Below are 22252 nucleotides of genomic sequence, written 5' to 3' on the forward strand. Positions count from 1 at the left end.
AAGAAATTAGGTGAAGCGCCGCCGGGGGTGACGCGCGAAGTGATCGCGTAAAAATTTATCGAGGGTAGTGTGTCGACGGTGTGTCAATAGGGAGTGTTTGGCTCTCCGAAGGGCTGCTCGTATTCAGAAAAATCTCTTCCCTTCCACAAAATCTTTTAATACCTACAACCCTGCGCGACTACATTTCCCTTTGGCAGTATTAAATTCTCGCAACGATTTTTTGTTACTCGATAAAAATTGCATTATCGGTTCGCAAGAAGATAAAATTGTGCGACTCTACCTGCATATTAATTCTACAATGGTTTTCCTGATTCATGTCGTCTAAATATAATAAGTATATTTACACAATTCGTATTACTGTATTTCTGAAATATCATGCAAGTGAAACAATACCCGTTCAAAAATACAACATGTTTTTTATCCTTTTATTATAACAGCGTGTAAAATATTAGTATTTATTATATGTGTAAATGAAAAATGATGCGGAGTGTTTTTCATAGTACAATAAAAACACGAGATTTTTTAATTTTCTATGATCCTTTTGTTTTTTTATAAAAAAAAAATAGTAATTATATTACGGTAACTTTATGCTTACATATACGTTTATTTATCATATTATTTTCATAAATATTTTTTTAATAATTATTATATCACGTAAGCAAATATAATTATTATTTAAAAAATGTTTATAAAAATAATATGGGAAATAACAAGAATTATGTAAGTTAAACGTATAGTATTTATGTCAATGGACAAATATATGTGCATATATAAAAAAAAATATATAAATATATATGAAGTTTTCTATGTACAAAAATCAAACAAGTCCAAAATGTTAAATTTTCAGGAAACAAAAGAAACTTCTCTTCAAACCGTTCAATGTATAAATATGGTAATTTTTTCCGGACATATAATAGATAGGTATAAAAACAAAGTTGTAGGCTTGAATTAACATTTTGACGCACTTAAAAGAAAAATATTAAAAAACATAAAACATCAGAACTTTTATATTTATTGCTTGTTTATCCAAGAAACTTTTATATTTCTTTTTTTAATATTAACAATGATAAAAGAAAGTTAAAAGTAATAAATTTTTATTTACAAAATTTTTGAAATTACTCTTAACAAAAATAATTTTTTTAAATTGCTCGTTTTACATTTCTCTTTGTAATAAATATAATAATTTTTTCTGGACATGTAACAAGTAAAAGAACCAAGTTTTATTAATATTTTGGGAATTTATTAATAAAGATCTCTGGACTCGTTTAATTCTTGCGAAAATTTTATGTTTACTACCTGTTTGTATTTCCCATTTTCTATTTGATTCTTACCGAAACAAAATTGTTCGCGATATAGAAACAGAAAATTTAATTTGATATTTAAAAAAAAATGGGTTTAGTTTTTATAAAAAACCGTTCAAATGTATATATGTGTATATGTTTATACATAATATATACCTATAATTAATAAATTACATGTTAAGAAGCCTGAAGAATCAACGCAGCTAATAATGCGTCAATTAATTTGTATGTTTACAATAATTAATAAATAATAAATATATAAAATAATTGCAAATGTTTCCATCCCGATTTGAGTCCTCTTCAGTGCACATTAAAAATTAAATTAATGAAATTGTAAAATCGTTATAAAATTAAAATATAATCTTCTTTTTATGTAACTCCATAAGAGTCGAATTGTTAAAATAATTGAAGACATTAAGGATGTGAAAAATCCAATTATTAAAATTCATTAATAAATTCGTTCGTCTTTATCGAATTTTAACAAATGTACTTTTCATATTCCCAATGACTCCAATTATTTCAACAACGCGACTTATTAAGTTACATAGATGGAAAATTATATAAATCTTAATGTTGTAATTATTTCACAATTTTCACAATTAGCTTTCAATGCGCATTTGAAATTAATTATATCATTGCGCATTGTAAAGTAATTATTATACATACGCACAATAATTAATTTACGCACCGATAATTGCGGTGTCCCTTACATATTTTCTTCTCAACGTATGATTTATTATTCCAGAGAGTCTTAGCCATTTATCAATTTGTATTTCATATTTCCTAATTTTTTTTTTTTCCACTGAATCAAGATATATGGGGCATGGTGCATACACGCGACGCTAACGCTTTGCGAAAGGAAAATTCCGCGCGGTCGCCAGCTGCCCTCTTCCTCCGTCTCGCTGGATGCACCGGTGCGTCTGGATAATAAGTGCCGTCGCCGACCGCGCGGCATTTATGATACGCGATGCGCTTCCACGAAGGGAATTGATCGCAGATTCGCGGAACATCATCTATCCAACCACCTACGCGGGCACCTCGCGCGCAAAACGCGGGATTAAATCGACCCAATTCCCCGACGCCTGTAATTTACCACGCGTAGCTTGCGCGCCCGTAATTCATGAATCCATCTCTCGCGCGGACCCCGCAATTGCACGCGCCCACCCACCAGATTGCTGCATGCACGTGCGTGCACGCTTCGGAGTCCCGGAGTCAATTCTCTCACTTCGTAATAACTTTTCAAGCAAAAAAAAAGAGAGAGAGAGATAGAGACAAGAGACGCACTCCGGAAAGGTTTCGATGGCAGAAGAATTAAGGCTGGGAATTTCGCGCCGCACAAAGTCTCCGACCAGGAGTTACGAAGCCAGCGATCTAGAACGTCTACCTGAACCACACGCTCTCCTCTCGTTTTAAAACATGCCTGTGAAATGAGATCTCTCCGAATTCGTATAACAACAATGACAACAACAATATCGATGATAATATCGATAATAATAATAATAACAGCAACGACAATAATAATTATGTTTAAGTGTAACAATTCAAGCAATATAAAAATAAGAGACAACATATTAAAATTTTGAGACATGAAGTATCAAAGTATCTGTGCAGAATAAAATCCGCTGAATTAATTTTCTTTTTGTAAAACTCTATTTAACTCTTTCTCTCTCTCTCTCTCTCTCTCTTTCTCTCTCTCTCTCTCTTTTCGGTTCAACCGGAGATTTGAAAAGCCAGCCAAATTTTCAATTTCGCATTATTTTGTTTCAAATTCGGATATACACAAAAAAAACAGATGAAAAACATTTTGAGTCAAACAGCCGTGAAATCGTATTCAGGAATGTTGGAAGAAAGAGTACCAGAATTTTTTTAGATTTTTTAGAACCCTGAAAACCTTTTCATTATCAGGCACCAGTGACTCGGTTAGACTAGGAAAGCAAAAAAAAACATTAGATTACGGTGGGTTAATACAGTATGTTGCAATATTCATAATTGGAGTTTTCAAAAAACAAAATAGATTAAGTAGATCCTATTCACCTACACTGTAAACAAATTTTGTAAATTTATATATAATAAATGTACAATAAAAATTGCACGACTAGTTCAGTAAAAATAAAAATATGTAAGTTTATAAAAATTATGTAATTCCACAAAAAATATGTAGATTTGCTTTTATTGAGTAAATATTTTACTTTATGCGAAAAATGGCATATATGACAAGATATTTTAAATATTATTATTATATGTAATTATCCAAATTTTGTGGGCACAGTAGTCGTTCTATTGTTTACAGCATGCATAATAGAGTAACAATCTTCGAACAAAACGTATTGTTACTTCTGCAATCTGTTTAATTACAAATTAATTTTATTTCTTGTACATTGTAAATTTACAAATGTGTGGAATATTACAACTATTGTAGTGGGTCTCAAAATTATATTACAATTAATGTAATTTTACACAAAACTGTTTTAGAGTATTGTATTATTTACAACATGTACAATATAGAGACACATAATCAATGCATTATAATACAATTGCTGTTACATTATCATTTTTATAATTTTCCATATATGTTGTAAATTTCTGCAATCTGGCTGAATTACAAATTACTAAATTAATTTTATCTTGTGTATTATACATTTTCAAATGTGGAAATTTACTACTATTGAATAACTTTACATCTATTATAGTAGGTAATTTTGAGAATAAATTTGTTTACAGTGTAGGCATCTACAAAGAACGATATATTGATACTGAAGTATTGACGTATTTTTTGTTTTAATGTGCCATTTTATTTGACAAGACAAAATTAAAATACGCGTCGCACGGATGCGTGTCGCGCAATTTTTCATCGTCCGTTCCGTCGCGAATGCCAGAATTTCGCGGCAGACGTTCTTGCGGGAGAGATCCGGCTTTCGGATGCTGCGCGCGTCCGGGCCGCCTTTGTAACGACGGGGATCGATCTCGGCGACGACAAAGAGAGCCGGGATGAAGACTGGCGACGACGTTTCGCCCGCGGCGGATCGCAAATTGGCGAAAATCGAATTCATCGTCGCGAGGACGGACTGGACGCGCGAACCGCTGCTCCGCGCTCAGCGATCGAGTTTCTGTTTCGCCGAATAATAACTGCCAAGCGGGGCGAGCGCGAGTGCGGACGTGGATTTATACTCCGCCGGAGTCGGAATGCGACGCGTAAATACTTCGGGGCGAAAAATTGCAGCGTCGATCTCTGTCGACGTTGTTTTGCATTTGTTACGCGCGCGGGCTGCAAAAACTGTCCGCCCCGCAGAAATTGCGACAATTTGATTCGCCGTACGCCCCCGTACGTTGATCAATGAAAATGCCCCGGTGAAAATTAGTCGCCGCGACAGATAATACCCGGCGATAAAAGCGAGCGGACAGTTTTTCGCGAATTATTCGGCAGTCATTGTCAAACGCGTCCGAGCTTGGGCTTGATTTTATTAAGCGCATTTAATCAAACACGGATGAATTACAAATAATCGTTTCGAAATTTGATAAAGGTTTAATACACTTTCTGATTTTTCTACATGTACAAATTAATAAAACGAGTTCAATAAATGATTTTAAATCGTACGGCGATACGAAAATCATTCTAATTATAAGTCGCGCTTAATAAAGATTTACAGCAAGCTTAGAGGAGACATTAAGGATTGTGCATTAAATTTAGTCTTCCCAGAAAAGATTAAATTTAATAGGCGAAAGTCAAAATCGCACCTCGTTAGAAATTTAATTGCTATATTTGTACAGTTTCTATTTGAGGAATTATTTGAGAACTGATGTTTTATTACTTTTATTTTAAGTTTGGCACGTTATCTAATTTGAAGCCTCTTTTCCACGTGTTCGATTGGTTCGTTAATTTGATAATTTTTTAACTGTTTAATTAATATAAATATAATAATTGCACAATTGGTTCATTATTATTATTATTATTATTATTATAAAACTAAATAATTATATAATTGGCTAATTATTATAAATATTTATTAAATTTGTAAAAAAAATTGCTGTTATGTTTTAATGTAGTTAAATTGCAAGAAAGATGAAATAAATGGCCAAAGTTTTGATAATTTGTAAATAATCACAATTAAATGTTGAAATTAGATTAATAGAGCTAAAATTTGTTTTTCACTGTTTTTACACAAAGTTTCTACGAAATGCTCCAGTTTTCTAAAACGCATCACGGTGTTGCCTAGATCGCAATTTCGGCTACCGTAAATGGTTTTTTTTTTTACGACGGACTGGAAGGCCAAGCGAGAATGCGGAAAGTGGTATCCAGAATCTATGAATTTTACGCTCCCAAAGAGCACAGGGACTGTAAAACAGGATTAAATGAAGTAGAAAGGAAATACGGCGTTTCTGTAGAAAAAACATTTTTTGCGACGTGAAGTTTTAAACATTCATGCGGAATGAAGTTTGACGCAGAATGGAACGAGTTAGTGTGGACTTCGTCAACAGTAGAAAACCACTACGATTTTTGCAATTGTACTTGCGGCACAATTTGGAAGATCCGTTTTCTAAATCGCATCACTTGCAGAATTATCACAATTCTTTGCTTTAAAAAATTGTAAAAAAATTGTAAAAAAAAAATAAATGAAGAAAAAGTTTTTTATTACGATATAAAAAAAAACTTACAAATATTCTTCTAATTTTTGAGTTATAAGCCTTTATGTGAAAAGTGGTGCGGTTTCATCTAGCTTCCTTTAGTTTCAATATTTCATTTAAAAAAATATATAAAAATTTAATTATTAAATTATTTTATATTCAATAACTGAGATATTTGATCTGTTAATAATCTATAAAAATTTTCTGCGGAATTAAGAAAGTCGAAGCATTTCCACATCTCTCTACAAATTATAGAAATTTAAACATCATGTTGATGGAAAATGGATTGGAAATTGTTACAAGTGTAATAGCAATTGCGCTTCCGAGGACAATGCATCGAGGCAACAACGGTAATCCGTTGCACTTATGGCTGTTGATATGGTTGAGCACGAACGTCAAGCGCGAACGGTGTCTACCATTGTTTCGAGGAACACCGATTAAAGTTTCCGCGAACGCGTTCCCGTAATTTAATGACGCCTTTAACGGCACCCACCTCGAAAAATAGGCCAGACAAAATAGCCGTAACGGAGTGATAACCCTGATACGCTACGCTTGCCGTCCCAAGAACTGATAAGCCAACCGAGGTGTGATTAAGACAATTGTTAACGTTTAGGCGATACATCGCTAACGAATGACTAATCGATTGGTAACTAGAAAAAAAAACGAGTAAAAATAATCTATTCCAGATAAAGGAATTGTTGTTCAAAGTGCGCACGAATATTTTATCTCTTGCAGCTTCTGCATAATTTTTTTTTTAATCCAATTTTATTTTTCTATGCAAATATTAGATATGTATTGCACAGAGAGAGTTTTCTCACAAAGTGATGACAGTAGAATAATATATATGTTTAAAAAAAATTTTATGTGACTCTCTGATTTATATTAATGTCTACTACAACATACTATTTTACATTTAACACACAGTATAATGTAAAATATATGTTTGATTATTTTGACTAAAATGTACAGTTAAATTTTAATGATTTTAAAATATTTTGAACAATTTATGATATCTTATTGTTTTAAATAAAGTGCCGAAGGATAAATACATACAGAATCTTATATAAATTTTACAATGCAGCATGATAATTGATTATACCATAAATATACAATACAAAACACTATTTATCAATAGGAAAAATGGTGTAGCCATAAGGAAGGAGATTCATGAGTCAGATGCTGAGCTTGAATTCTACTAGATACTAGGATAAGTGTTCCTCAAAAAATGATAGGAGTATATAATTGTATATCATTATAGAAGAAAAATTTTGTCTCGAATTGTAAAAATTTTGCCTTAAAACATTTTATATTGCATGATAATTTTTATTAAACGGTTTACAAAATGTCTTTTGTATATTTTAAACATTTCTGTGGTTACCCATAATATTTGATGAGTTGTCAAGAGCAAACTTATCACTACACATAAATTTAAAATTTATAATGAATAACGCAAAATTCTCTCCGTGACCATATAATAATAATAATACTATAAATAATAAAAATGCAAATAATAAATCTTTCAATAGCTTGAAAAATTCTCAAATATTTTATGACGAAGAAACCCTTTTCGCGAGACGAGAGGGAAAAATTGAAAGCTATCCGTCAGTTCCTTGGAAAAATGCAACGATTGAGGAGCTCAAAGAATACGCGATTTCCTCTTGCAATTATGGACTTCTGCGAGGATAATTCGCTCACCCGAAAGTTAAACTGCAGCGCATCTGTGGTGCGTCATTGGTGAACAGATGCGGAGCGGTGCACGCCGCGGCGAGTGAACACTTCCACGAAGGAGATTTGATTGGCCGTTCGTGGAATCTTCTACCTACGCACCTCGCTCGATTGCGTAACGCTGACTGAGAAGAGAGAGAGAGAGAGAGAGAGAGAGAGAGAGAGAGACAGAGATAGAGAGAGAAAGATTGGGTTGTACCAATTTTCCTGGCTGGCAATTTTCCGCGAAGCGATTGCTTTCTCAGCTCGTGTAAGGAATTTATTCATTAATCTGCTCCCGAGGCACGCGAGGAAAAGCGTTCACTTTCGATTAGCCTTTGTACTCACGTTTGCATGAGCTTTTCATTCAGCTTGCGCGAAGTACGTCCGGTACAAATTCATAGAGGACTAATATAAATACACAGGGAAACATCTCGAACAATATAATTTTATTAAATGCATAATTTTTTTTTTAATTAAGTAGAGATATGTAAAAATATATCATTCACTCGAATTATATTCGCATAATAAGAATGGGGATATCTCGCTACTTACGATTATTTCGACTTATGACTTTTCGGATTTACAATTAGCATGCTGTTGACTAAATGCAAAGTAGGTTATAACAAAGCTGATTAAACGCTTAATCAATTATCCAAATTAAATATTGATTTTACTAAATATCATATTAAAAGTTGTTTTTTTAAGAAAAATACTCTTTTATACACTTGAAGTTAATCTGTTTAGTGTTAGTGTTCAAACTAAATATTAATTTTATAATAACAGATGTTATATTAAAAATTATAATATATTATAAAAAATGTTTTGTCATTTCTTAAATAGAGGTCTGTAATAATTTTTAAGAAAAAAATTATTTTTGTCTTTGTACTTTTTAAAAAAACTATTTTTAAATATAGAAAAATAAATATTTCTAATTTCAAGTATTTTTAATTTTTTTTTTTAGTAGTAGTAGGCAAAATAAAGTTTTTTCATTCGTATAGTTAATTTTCGTTATAATAAATAATATTTAATAAATTAAATTTTGATCAAATGCGGCATATATACCGGAGTTATCGTATACGATGAATTATTGTGATTAGACAAATATCTTAATGCTACCTTCTCTTCTCGCCTTCAAATTTTCTGATCCGTAAGATAAAAACGTGGAGAGATAAATTGATCGATAACACTGAGAGGTATCTCGATGGCGGATGAAGAGATGAAAAGATAAAGGATCGAGCGGCAAAGTTTAACATGTGCGCAAAGGGTTAAACGTCACCGACACGGAATTCTCTCGGACGACTTCCGGCAAATTGCTGGGCGAGCTGGAAGTTGGTTATATCGACAGACAAGACGAGGAAGAACGGCAGCGGCTGCGACGGTGCACGAATGCGTGCTAAATCGAGGGGTTTAGGAGCCGTAGACGGCCGGAAGCGCGGTCGCTCCTCCGATGAATATTAACTCGGCAATTCGCCCTCGTCGCCCGCGAAAAGACGCCCGGACGAAATTTTCCAAAACGACGTTTTCCAACTGAATTCTAATACGCCACCACGACGATTCTCCACGATTACATTACCCGGCGGAATTTAACTTTGTCTTGTGAAAGCAATAAAGTGGGTGATCCTGAATTTCTTATTTCTTAGTCTTTTCCTCTTCATACCTTATATATATGTACACGTATGTATAAAATAAAAATAATTGTATTGGGCCATCAAAACACATATGCAGGATGTCCAAGCATGATAATAACGTTGCAAACATTTTTGATATCTACTAATTTGAGCTTTTTATATAATTATTATATAATTATAATACAATTAAAAATTTACTTGAAAAATACATACATAACGGGAAGAACGATTTTGCTAAAACACACAGAAATAAAAAAAGAACAGTATTGTTTTAAAAATATCTTTGTTTTTGAAATGTTGAGTATTGAAATAAAAAAACAGTATCGTCAAATAACAACTAACTTTCAAAAATAAAAATTTTTTAATACCATTATCATCAAAAGAATCATGTTTTGTTCTTTAAATGACTATCATAATATTGAAATAAAAATATATTTTATTGAAATTTAAGATTATCAAATTCTTTAGGGAAATTAAGCAATGATTAACGATGATTATTAAATTAGAATATATTAATTTGATACTAAAGTTTTGACATTGTTTTTTCCGCGTATCTAAAAATTTAACTAGATATATATTTAAAAATAAATTTGTTGGATTTTCAAAATAATTATGTAGAACGCTCAAACTAGATGGTCATGTCTATTTTCGCAACATTATCATTATGTTTGGACATCCTACATATGTGTTCCAATGGCTCAATAAAATTATTTTTAAATTTACGTCTAGTTAAATTTTTAGATGCGTTAGCAAAATGTTTTTTCCGTGTATGAACATTATAAAGTTTTACATTGAAAAATATATAGATACATTTATATCTCGTTTATTTTTATAATATATACATATGTGTGTACATTCAATTACATACATTGGCATATATTTTCCGTATTTTAAGCTGTATGACGCATGCAGATGTTTAACATTTTCACGAATATCGTAAAGGATGCTTGAGAAGCAAATAATTATAATAAAATTAAAAATTTAATATAATGCTACATTTACATTTCGCATCAGTAATACGTCAATGTGTATGTAAACTAAAATTCACATTTTCCAGGTATTAATTTTTATGATATACTTCAAAATTCACGAATATTATGAAAATTAAAGACGATTAAGAAACAAATTAATAGACATTGTAAAATTAATACGATAATCGCTTAATCATTTTAATAAATGCATATTATTATTGTTATTGTTATTATTATTATTATTAGTCTTTATTGCTATTGCTGTTAAGTACTACGCAATTTCGGTTAATAGGGATGAACATAATAATAACAGCGAAGCAAAAGTATAGTAAATGTACTCTCCTGTCCCTCGGACTTTTTTTTAGTAAAACCCAAAAATTCGATGACCGCCCGCGAAATATGCGATTCATGACTCCGGTCGGCAAACGCTGTTCCGATATCATAAAAATCGAGGTGACTGAACAATACAACACTTTTAAAGGGTTTTCCCCTGTTCTGCTCGCCGCACGTCGGCACCGAAAACACACGCCGGAAAAGCGACTGACTGCCTGGAACTGATCAGTTCTGACAGGGGGATTTAATTGAAATTTCGGATCGATATACGTTCGCGGGCGTTCGATACATACCGGCTGTGTCATCGCCCGTTATCACGGTGCTATAAACGCGACGATGACTTTCGGGAAGAGCGATATATCGATCCGGCGCCGATAAGAGAAGTGACGAGATCTTTTTCACTTGAAAAAGGAAAAAAAAAGAACAAATTTTCGATAATTTACTTCTCGGTATTTCATTTTATCTTCCGTTATCTTGAATTTAATGCTCGTGGAGTTCTCGAGAATTAATATGTTCTTTCCTCAAGTTCCGAGATTGGAAGGGAGGAGAAAAACGGGAAGCGAAGGTAATTTATAATATTGTTTGCAAAATAAATGTTCGTCCTCTATTTAGAACATAAAAAAGCTTTCACTCGAATACGTTTCATACGGCGAAAGAAACGTTTGAATAAAACCGTAAGAGGGATTTGCTCGGAGCAACAATAACGACAACAACAAAGATTCCGCGGACGCTGAAAAAGATCCGGAAAGAATTGCGGGGCTCTTCTGTCTCTCGTACGAGCCGATATTGTATCCCACGGGATCCCGAGCATGACAGTATCATGATGACGAGGCTCTTTGACGCGGATATCGAAAACGAGTATCGTTTTGTCGGCGATAGCGATTGACGTTTTGCAACGCTTTTTGCGACAACTCGTCGGGCAGTACTCTCCCCCGCGGCCCCTCCCCCTCCTACCCCTGTTTTATTTTGAATGGGAGCGTCAAAGGCGGATCTTCGTGTGATCATCCGAATTTTGTGCTCTTTTTTTTTTGTCGATCGCAGCGACAGCGGATCAAATCGAACACGCGCAGTTTTCCGATTGATGCATTCCTTTTTTGGTTGTTGTTATTGCAAACATTTAAAAAAAATCCGATTACTTCTCTAGTTATAAAATACAATCGGCGGACTTCTCTTGAAATTCGATGATAAAGGGAGAAATTTTAGAAAGCCACTCTCCCGCAGAACTTAAAACGGATGAAAATATAATGACGTCCTACTCGTTATTTTGATAAAAACAAGAAAGACGTAGAGTAATAATACGTCAGAAAAGGCCAGAGAAAAATATAAAAATTAATGTTTAATTTACAAATGTACGTATTTACATTATTTAATCTTTTAAATAACGCAATATAATTCTACAAAAGCTGGATTTATAGCGAAACAAATCAAAGGAAAAAATTCAACTTATATAAACGTATTACTGAAAAAAATTTAAGCTACAATAAAAGTTACATGAATTCCATTTTAGTAAATTCTTTTTTATCGTGTCGCGATTAAATTAGTTTAGAAAAAATGAAAAAATATCAATGCATCGATTTTTAATCAAGATACTCGGCTGCAAGCGCAATAAACGTACAAATCCTCCGCGTATTTCAATGCGACTCCCCGCGAATGGACCTTCGATCTCAATCTAATCATTACTATTCATTATTGTCTTGCTCTGATTCTACGTGATATATTTCTATTAAATATCAAATGGAGGTGCAGGGTAAAGAGCTCCCACCCTTTGAGCTCCTAATATAGGCTGATGGATGAATCCCATCAGGTTTATCCTACTTACCGAGTACAGAGAGAGTGATGTCGCCCTCCAAAGTGGTTGTGTCGTTACGTGCCTGGCAGGAGTACCGTCCCGCATCCGAGGCTCTCATCTCCTGCGTGTAGATCGTTTGATTCGCGCTCTCGGGATACAGGATAAAGTGGCTCTCGCCACCCGGCCAAGGGTAAGCCCTGTTATCCTTGTACCTGAGACAGAAGTAACGTAAACGTGTTATGGTTACGAGCAAATGATCTCCGTCGCTTGCCTGGCCGTAAAACGTTAAAAATAAATACGTAGGAGGGCGTTAAGAGGCCAATGTACACAGGCTGCTTCTTGAGTACTGTTCAATATTTTAGGAGTTGATTTTGACATCGTTTTATGAACGAGGGCTCACAGGAACGTATGATCTCAAAGGCCACAGAAAGGTTGCAGGTTAAAAATTCTTTGTAAAAATTATCGCTTCTTCTATTAAAATAAAATTTTATATATATATATATATATATAAAAAGAGAGAGAGAGAGAAATATAAAAAGATGTTTCTTTGTTAAGAGCAACTTGTAAAATTTAAAATGATATTTTCTTACGGCAATTTTTCTCTGAACATATCATAGATACAAGAACCAAGTTGTAAATTTTAATTAATATTTTGCAGATCCATTTAAAATACAACAAAAAATAAAAAAAAACCTGAATTTCTTCTATTGAAACAGTCTTTTCTTTCGCAATTTTTGGTAGACCAACGACACACGGGGGGCGCGCGTTTATCGAGTGAGAATTTTGAAAATCGACGCAAAAGAAGACGGAACGGCGGGATATTTTTCAGGAAGCGATAATTTATCGCGGGAGAGGAAGGGGCGGCCGATCGTCTTGAAACACGTCGCGCTCAAGAACAAGCCCGATATTTCCGGGACGGGAATATCGATGGCTGTTCTTGAGAGCATTCGTTCCGCCGTAAAGATAAAAGTCGAGGGAACGAGCGCTCCTCGACAAACACTCCGAAGTAGGGAAGAATCAGGAGCATTGAACCGTACGCGAAAATAAATCGTTCCGACTACGCTGCCGCCACCGTTGCCGCCGCAATGACTTCGTTAATTTGTCGTTGCTATTGCATTGCCTTCCCATTGTCGTTGCTGTTGCATTGCCTTCCTGCGCCAATAATATCGTTAATAGTAATGGCAACGTAAAATGCTCATTACGAGAGAATGGCTCAATAATGGTGACAATAAATGCAACGCGGAGATAAAATATTATAATGATTTATGAATAATAACGTTGTATATATATAAAACTAGGACACAGCGACACAACAGAATCGTTATGATAACGATCATTATACTCTTATCGCTGTATCTCGTAAAAACAGCAATTTGTTTTACAAATGCTCTTTCCAACGAATGCGAGTAAGCTTCCTCTTAATTCCTTTTTTTTCTTCCGACGATTGTATTTTCATCGTAATTTCTAATTTCGCTCCACCTGCGCTCCACGCTGAATGATCTCGTTACGAGAGCATGCCTTCTTTCGCCTTTCGGGGGTTCCAGGATTCAACGACGTGTTCCCACGAGAGGGAAAGAAAGCCTCTTCACGTAATTCAATTTCTGGGGCACTACGCAAATCCACTTTCGTTTTGCCGGCGGATCAAAGAGACATCGCACGTGGAGCCCCTCGAATTTAGGATGTCCGGAAGTTTTCATCCCTTCCTACCCATCCCTTTCGAACGTAGTTGCACGAAAAGGGGATTTCTTACTCCCTAATTCTCTTCGATTCCTTAACCGATTATTTTATTCTCCCTGTTGCGCAGCGATCATTAGTTTCCCGTGTAGAATATTTTCTTGAATCTTTGCTCCCTTGGCTACTCCAACAATCGTATGTTCCTAGTTTTTGTTATGAGTCTGATATATCATCTAGAAGCCTCAACTCGGATAAATCGCAGAAGATAAATAGTAGGTATCAAAGCCGCGCTTTAGATTCTCTTCAATTCTTGTACTGAGAAAAATAATTTGTTAAAAAACTAAAATATTTAGTATTATTTAATTAATTTTTGATTTAAAAATTGAAATAGTCGATATGAATAAAACTATATTTTTTTGTGCAGTTAAATAACTATTGAATCAACTCAGTTGATCGTATCGGACTAAACATTTTGATTTTATAACAAATTTTTTTTTCTCAGTGTGAGCCATGATTTTTTTTGAAGTTATTATACTCTTGGATATTACTACCTCCTTTTTTTACATAACTACTGCTTTAAATTCTTTGAGTTTGCACACAGAAAAATAACATTCTCATGCTAAAAAAAATTATTATTAATAAAATAATTATTAATTTTCAATTTTCTTTTGTTATCTTTGTAAAGAATATTTTCTTAATTATAGTCTTAAAATACACTCATCACGCACATTTATTAAAAACAAATAATATTTAATAAAAATAAAATAAACTTCTACGTATCTATACACGAAAAAATAATGTACACCTTAACTTAGTAAATGTTATTATACTTATTTCAAATATTTCATATTTCTAAGTTTAGCCGCAAATCTATCGTAAATTCATCGTGTCAAATTGACTCAACAAAATATTGTATATTCTCTCTAAATTCTTTGGAGTGGAATCCCACTCTAAAAGTGTGAAAATCCTGCCAGTCTTGATAAAGATTGGCAGGATTTTCACACTTTTAAAGTGGAATTCCACTCTTTTAGATGAAATTCCACTTCAAAAATTTTAGAGAGTTCTAAAACTTATTATTAGTAATTGAATACTTCAATCGAGAATATTAAGTTAAAATAAAAATTCGATTTGCTTATTATTCTGACTTTTCTCGATAAAATTTCGCATTTTTCAAAAGAGTATAGTACACGATAATTTATTTTATTTGAATGATGAATATATCTTAAGACAATTTCAAGAAAATATTTTTTACTAAAGATAACCGTTGCTTATAGAAGAAAAAAAGTAAATTTAATCAGCTTTTTTCTTGGCAGTATTTTTCTGTGTATGGATTATTAGACTCTCGATGTATGAAGTCTGGTTTTTCATATCTTAGATCCTAAGTATCATGCTTTAGAACTTAACCCTTTGAGTTGACGTATATATTGCACACTCGGAAAAAGAAGTTTATTTTTACTTGTTGACGCATATGCGCGCGTTCAGAGGAAAAAGTTTATTTTAACCTGAGTTCGACTGAAAAAGTACTCTGGTAATAATAATCAAGCTTAGATTATTAAACTTTTGTGAAATAATTACAAATAAATGCTCAATTAATATTTTTTTAAGTATAATATAAACTAATATTATACAAATATTTATTAATATTTATTAATATTTATTAACTATTAAATTTGGTTACTATTAATACAATTAAATATTGCTAAATATTACAAATTATTTGGTTATTTTAACCAAACATTAATTGAAATTATTATTATTATATATTTACTAAAGCTTAATTATTTACACCAAACTCTTTTCGATATAAATGCACATACATGTGTCCAGAATAAGGACTGTTACATTTGTTCCGGCTTTAGAATATATTTTTCATTGCACCGTTCCGTACCGAAAGGGTTAATGAAATATTTCGAACTTGAAACCTCGATCCTTGGAACCTGCTTAAGTATTTATTTTTTGCCCCCATGTCCCTCACTTGCAATCATCAATTAACAAGACTGTCCTTATAACAGAGACATCTCCTTAGCAGTACACAGTGTCGCGCAAGAGTACCCTCAATTCCCATCGTATTCATGAAATTTTCACAGGCGGCGATTTTTCCACCGTCACGACGTCGTAAATAAAAGATTTTTAATAAGCTGAACGACTCATCCTTGTTCCTTCGAAGGAGCGACAGGGCGATCGGCAATTTTGCCGTCACCATTAAGGATTCCTTTATTAAAGCTCTTCCTGCATCGACAGGATTTCTTTTACGAGCTACTGTTACTACGGGCGTACTTTGAATAAGAATTTTTAATAAAGAGCACTCCCCCCCCCTCCTCCGGCCCTCTCTCTCACCTCGAGCTCTTCTCTTTTCGCCAAGATAATTCCGAACTGGTTCGGATTCTAACGAGGATTCCGGTGCTACGTAGCGTAACTTCCGTAGACTAATAAAGACACCGAAACATTCGAGGATCCGAGGACACGAAAGTTTACAAGACTCGCGAAATTCCGCGGTAACGCGAAGATCGAAAGATGTCAGCTAGAGTATAAAAGGATACAGAGTATGAAAGGATAAAGATCCTTGAGCTTCAAAAACATGAACAAAAATGTCGCGAAAAGTTTAAAATTAAAGAAGACGAATTAGGCAAAAGCGTGAGGACACAGAATAAATATGAGAAACTTGCAATTAAAATATATATCTAATCTAAAAGTTCAATTTGTATACACTGAGAAAAAGATTGTACATAAAAATTTTATTTGTCAAATGTAGTGATCATTTCGCTGAAATAAACCTTTATTTAAATACGAAATAAAATTTCATTACTAGTAGATAAAGTTTATTACTAGCTGATAAAAAAAAATTAGATTTCAAAGAAATATATATTCCGTTATCACAGTCAATTTTTTATAACCAATAAATATCGAAGAAAACCTCATGAGTAACATTTACTTCTGAATATTTTCAACTTTTTTCTCGGAGTAAACTCTACCTAAGATTTAAAACCCCAATGAATTATGGACGAATTATTCAAATCATCGATTCTTGGATATTTACAAAACATAGTATTAAACATTAAAAATTATTTCAATATTACAATAGTCATTAAAGAGCACAATGTAATCATTTTGATAATAATAGTATTGAAAAATTCTAATTCTTAAAAAACATTGCTATTTTCTACTCGATACTTTTTCCTTTCAACCTTTGAAAATTATTGTTGAGTAATGAGAAAATTGTTCACAAAAAGTCTATACAAAATGATATAAGCGAGTGACGTCTGTTGAATATAACATAATCTCATATTTAACATTTAAAAAATAGAAATATTAGCGATATCAAAAACGTTCTGCCTTTCCTGTGTAGATAATTAAATTTTGAACTTTGAATCTTTCACATTTATCATGTATTAAAATTTTCCAAATCTTTCGATTCCAATTTTGAATTTGATGTTTCAAATTCCTAAAATTGTCCCTACGACTTAATAGTCGCTCGTTGATCAAAGCGAAGCGAAAGGAGAATCGAACGGGCGAAATACAGGATAGTTCCAAAAATATGAGAACCACTGAAGTGCTCGGTTATAATTTGCAGCAAGCGATTTGCAAAAATGATCGTTTAATTATCATTGTACGCGAACGTGTGGCGTGCTGTTATCGGATCGCGAATTATACTCGGTCGTTAAACCCCATTTCCAATATGGAGCGCGCATTCTGAAAATGTTCAGGGATCACTGGCTGTCCTTAATAACCTGAAACACGGTCGACTCGCGTAATTAACGCCAATTTTATTTCGATGAATTTGTCTGGCATATTTGTTAAATAATTAATGGCTCCTCTCCCGTATTTTGCATCCATTTTGACGAATTAATTAATAATACATTATCGATAACAAATAGGCACATTGTGACATAAAATTTAATTAAGATAATAATGAATAAAGAACACTAAATGGGACTTAAATAAACGGCGATAAAAACCGATACTGGCAACATTGAATAACGATAGGAATTAAATAAATTATTCAAATTAAATAAATTAATAAACATCAATCTAAATAAATGAGAATTTCGATGTATCGTTATAATTGTCATTTCAATATAAATCTCATTAAAATAATAAAAAAAAAGCATTGTTTCGAGGAATAAAACGATAAGAGATTGAGGACATCAATAAATAAATTCACAATTATATATAGTTCTTGTTATCAATTTAAATATTTATGTATCTCACACTTAAGATAGTATAACCGAAATTATGACTAATAATGCTTTCCTATTTCCCTATTTCAAATATTATATTACATGTGCTTATATTTCGCCTTGAGCAATAAATTTAATTTAAACTTCCAAAAGTAATAATTTTATGCAGACCAATTAAATATTAATGTCTCGGTTTAATAACCAAAATACGATTCACGTTAAAATCTATATTTTAATATTATATAATAAAATTTATATGAAATTAAATTAAAATTTTCTAATCAATTTGTTATGCCAAGAACGAGCAACAAATTAACAAATGTTAAAAATGTTTAATCTGTAGCTATGATATAAAAAATAATTTAGCGAAATAAGTTTCAACTTCATTTATTGTTAGTCTTCTTCAATCGCAAAAACATAATAAAATTCAACAATAACAGATAATGAAAATTAAACGCAAAAAAACATAAAGCAACGGAAATAGATTGGATTGACATATATACATATTAATCCATGGAATTAATATCCATTTTGCGTTTAATTTTTATTATCTATTAATATTTAAATTTTATTATGTTTTTTACGACTTAAAAAGGATAAAATTAAAATTTATTTTGCTTTATGTCATTTGTTATATCATAGCTACAAATTAAGTATTTTTATGTAACATCCGTTAATTTGTTGCTCATTCTTGGTCTACCTCGACAAATGGATTAGTTCTTGATTCAGAATGTATCGGACATACAGTTCCTGTAAAGTAAATAAAATTTGAAAATGTTTTTAATATTAAAAATTTAAGTAAACTCTATAGAAATGAAAGTTGTGTGAATAAGATTATATTTTTATTTGATAACATTTTTATAGTTTATTTACTTCATTCGTTATTAAAAATTAAATTAGTTTTTACTACACTAAGAAAAATCTCATTTCTTTGTGTAAATATTCAAGACGATTAATACAAAGCTTTATTGTGATTGTGATTAGTTTATTTTGCAAATAAATAACTAAATTTTGTTTATTTTGCAGACCTAATTCCTGCATCGCAATGAAACTGTACATGAATTATCTTGAATGTATAAAATATTTAAATAAAAAAATTGGATTTTTTCCATTATTTCTTATCTCACCATTAATTATATTCTAGCGCACATATTTATTTTTTATTGTAATAATTCTTTATCCAGATAGAAAATCGTCGCCAAATTTTTTCTACTACCTCTTTCTACCGTAATTTTTTCATAATTTTCTTAATGTTCCAAAAAATATCCTATGTCCTTAAAATAACGAGTGGGATACCCACTCATCTTGATTTAAAAAATTTTCTATTACAAACTCGCGTCACGGAATGCTCGCGTGTTCTTCCTTCGCAAAATAATTGTTCGTTATTCTCGTCGCGTAAAAATTGCGCCGGCGAAATATAGCCTCTCGTTTGATCGTACTCGCGGAATGGGTACCTGTCTTTTTCGCAGGCTGGTTCATTGTTACAATAATTGGCTGTTATCCTTTGTCCTCTCGGGGAAAGAAGGGGGGGGGCGAGGGAGAAAAAAAAAACGAACAAAAGTCCGCCCCGTCGCGCCCAGTTATTTATTTACATCGAGCCGGGGGTGCAAAGTCCATTTTTTTTTCCCCCCCGTCGCGATACACAAAACAGACCTTACCTCGTTTACATTTTGCGATTTGCAATTACGTGTCGAGTTACAGTGCGGATAACAGCGGAGATTCGCCAAATAAACCGTGTTAGCGTACCGGTCGGCTGTACATACACAGAGTGAGCCGATCGCGCGTGCTTTGCCGGCGAGATCCGCTTTCGGCTTCCGGTGGCTCGATAATTCGAGAGTCGATTCAAAACGAAAATTTCGCGTTAACAATTTCGCCAAGCGGCGAAAGCGTTTTAATGAGAGCCGGGGAGATTTCGCGCGCTCGGCGATTACACAGCCCGTCGGCGCCGTCATAATTTATTATATGTATCCCCGTCCGTCGCCGCCGCGCCGTCGCGTCGCCGAGATGAATCGCGTAAACGCCGCTCATTAATCCGGCCGGACGGAAGCTTTAGCGACGCAGCGTAACGCAAAATTGCAAATTGCTAGATTATGAATTAACCATCGGGCCTGCCGGACGCGCCGTGCCGCCCGTGCGCCCGCGCCAAAATCAAACGGCATCCCGAAGCGAGCGGCGAGCTACCGTTCGATGGCCACCAATTTCGCGATGCGCAAACGATTTGAGTCGAGTCTCGAGAGCGCGCACGATCGTGAATAATTTTCGAGAATCGACTCTCCTCTCGCGAGCGGGAGGGATAATTGACGAGTTAATTGAATCAGTCATGGGTCACGAGTTGAATAATCCGAAAGGAAGTACCGGGGGCGAGGGGGAGTCGACTCCTTCTGGGAAGAAAGAAAAGTGTGATTCGTCGAAATCGCGGGAGATAAATTGGTCAGTTAATTGAATCATTCGTGACTCTTGAAAAGGAAGTAACCCGGAAGGAAATATCTCGCTGTTGAATAATTCGTAAAACATGATTGAGAAATTAATTAAATCGTCCACCGTTAATAGCAAAAGAAAAAAAGAAATAATCCGAAATATCTTTCATGCTAACTGATTATCAGGAAACGTCAGAAGTAATTCAGAATCAACTGGATTGGTTAATTTTGGAATTGAAAATTCGGGAAGATCTTTATTTGGTAAATCGAGCTTGTATAAATATTATAATTAAAGAAATAAATGTTAAAAGCACGAATAATAATTAAAGAGCAAAAGTTGAGAGGAAAGATTATGTCGTGTCAATAAATTAATTAAGAAAAGATGTCTAATTTTTAGTATTTGTATAAAAGAGGAAAGAGACGTAACGTGTCGGAGTATAAAAGTCAGAAATATGAATAAAACATGTGGTTAGAGGATTAATTAGATTGGTCTCATATCTAACGAAAGATTATTCTTGGAAGAGAAAATAGCTTCGGAAAAATATGAACTCGAGGAGATTATTTTTCATAAGAGCAAAAAGCTTACGGTTCGACGAAAGGAAAACATAGTAACATTGGAGAAATATCATTCAAGAAAGTTATTAAGTCGTGAAAGGTACGTAATTTGGTCAAATGTGTCCCGCGGGTGTGTTAAATAAAACAATTAGCTTCGCGCGGAAAATATTCTCAGCGAAGATATTATCTTTATTTCGAGTGGGACGGCTAAATTTCAAGCATAATTTTCGCGAATAACTTTCAGAATCGATCGATCGGTCGGAAATTGAATACCGCACGGAAAGAACGGTTTTATTGCAGAGTTTAAAAATTTAACTAGACACAGATACGAAAATAACTTTACGCTGGACCATCAAAATAATTATGTAGGACAATTCTGGCAACAACGTCGAACGTCCGATAAAGTTAACTAGTTTGTAACATAATTATTTTCAGATCTGTATTTCGACAAAATTGTTCTTTCCACGGTGAGGTACCGGTCCAGTACCAACTTTTAATATTAAATGTCGACGCTGTACGAAATATCAATACTGATATGAATGGGATGATAGCAAGGCTTAAAATACAGTACGGCTACTGTACGGAATTACAGTGTTATAGCAGTATCAAACATCGATATCGATTTTCTATATTGCAACGGTGACAAATACAAATATTGATCCTTAATACTGTAACATAATCGCGAGAGAAATTTTTTTTAATAAAAAAAAATACATTTTCTTAAATAAAACCATACATTGTTTTACAAGCATTTGTTTATTCCGTTTAATTAAAAATATTCACTTTTAAGTTGGACATATTATTTGAATTATAGTTTTATATTTTTTATATTTACACAATTATTTTGCAATAAGCTAATACTATTAAAATTGTTATAATTGATTAAATTGTTTTCTTAAATTAAAAATTCTGATTATCTTGAACACAAAAGTAATCTAACAGAGATATAAATATATTTTCTAGAACTAAATGAAAAATACCAAATTAAAAATTATTTATTTACATAAATATTACAATTAAGAAATTTTTCTCGTCCACAAGTAAATAAGCTATTAAAACCCACCGAGTAAATATTT

The 22252-nt window shown here is 33.1% G+C and overlaps 1 protein-coding gene across 2 annotated transcripts in view; it reads right to left on the reverse strand.

Annotated features, from left to right (window-relative positions):
- The window catches only part of LOC105193799 (interleukin-1 receptor accessory protein-like 1), a 293637-nt gene that overhangs the window by 109674 nt on the left and 161711 nt on the right, over window positions 1–22252 (reverse strand). For both annotated transcript variants that reach the window (XR_005576180.1, XM_039456823.1), the window contains exon 2: window positions 12383–12564. Coding sequence is in view for 1 of the 2 variants with exons in the window: in XM_039456823.1 (XP_039312757.1) it covers window positions 12383–12564 (182 nt within the window). In the remaining variant the exon portion in view is untranslated. The remainder of the gene's footprint in view (window positions 1–12382; window positions 12565–22252) is intronic.

The sequence above is a fragment of the Solenopsis invicta genome, chromosome 13, assembly GCF_016802725.1.
Source record: "Solenopsis invicta isolate M01_SB chromosome 13, UNIL_Sinv_3.0, whole genome shotgun sequence".
NCBI classification, from domain to species: domain Eukaryota; kingdom Metazoa; phylum Arthropoda; class Insecta; order Hymenoptera; family Formicidae; genus Solenopsis; species Solenopsis invicta.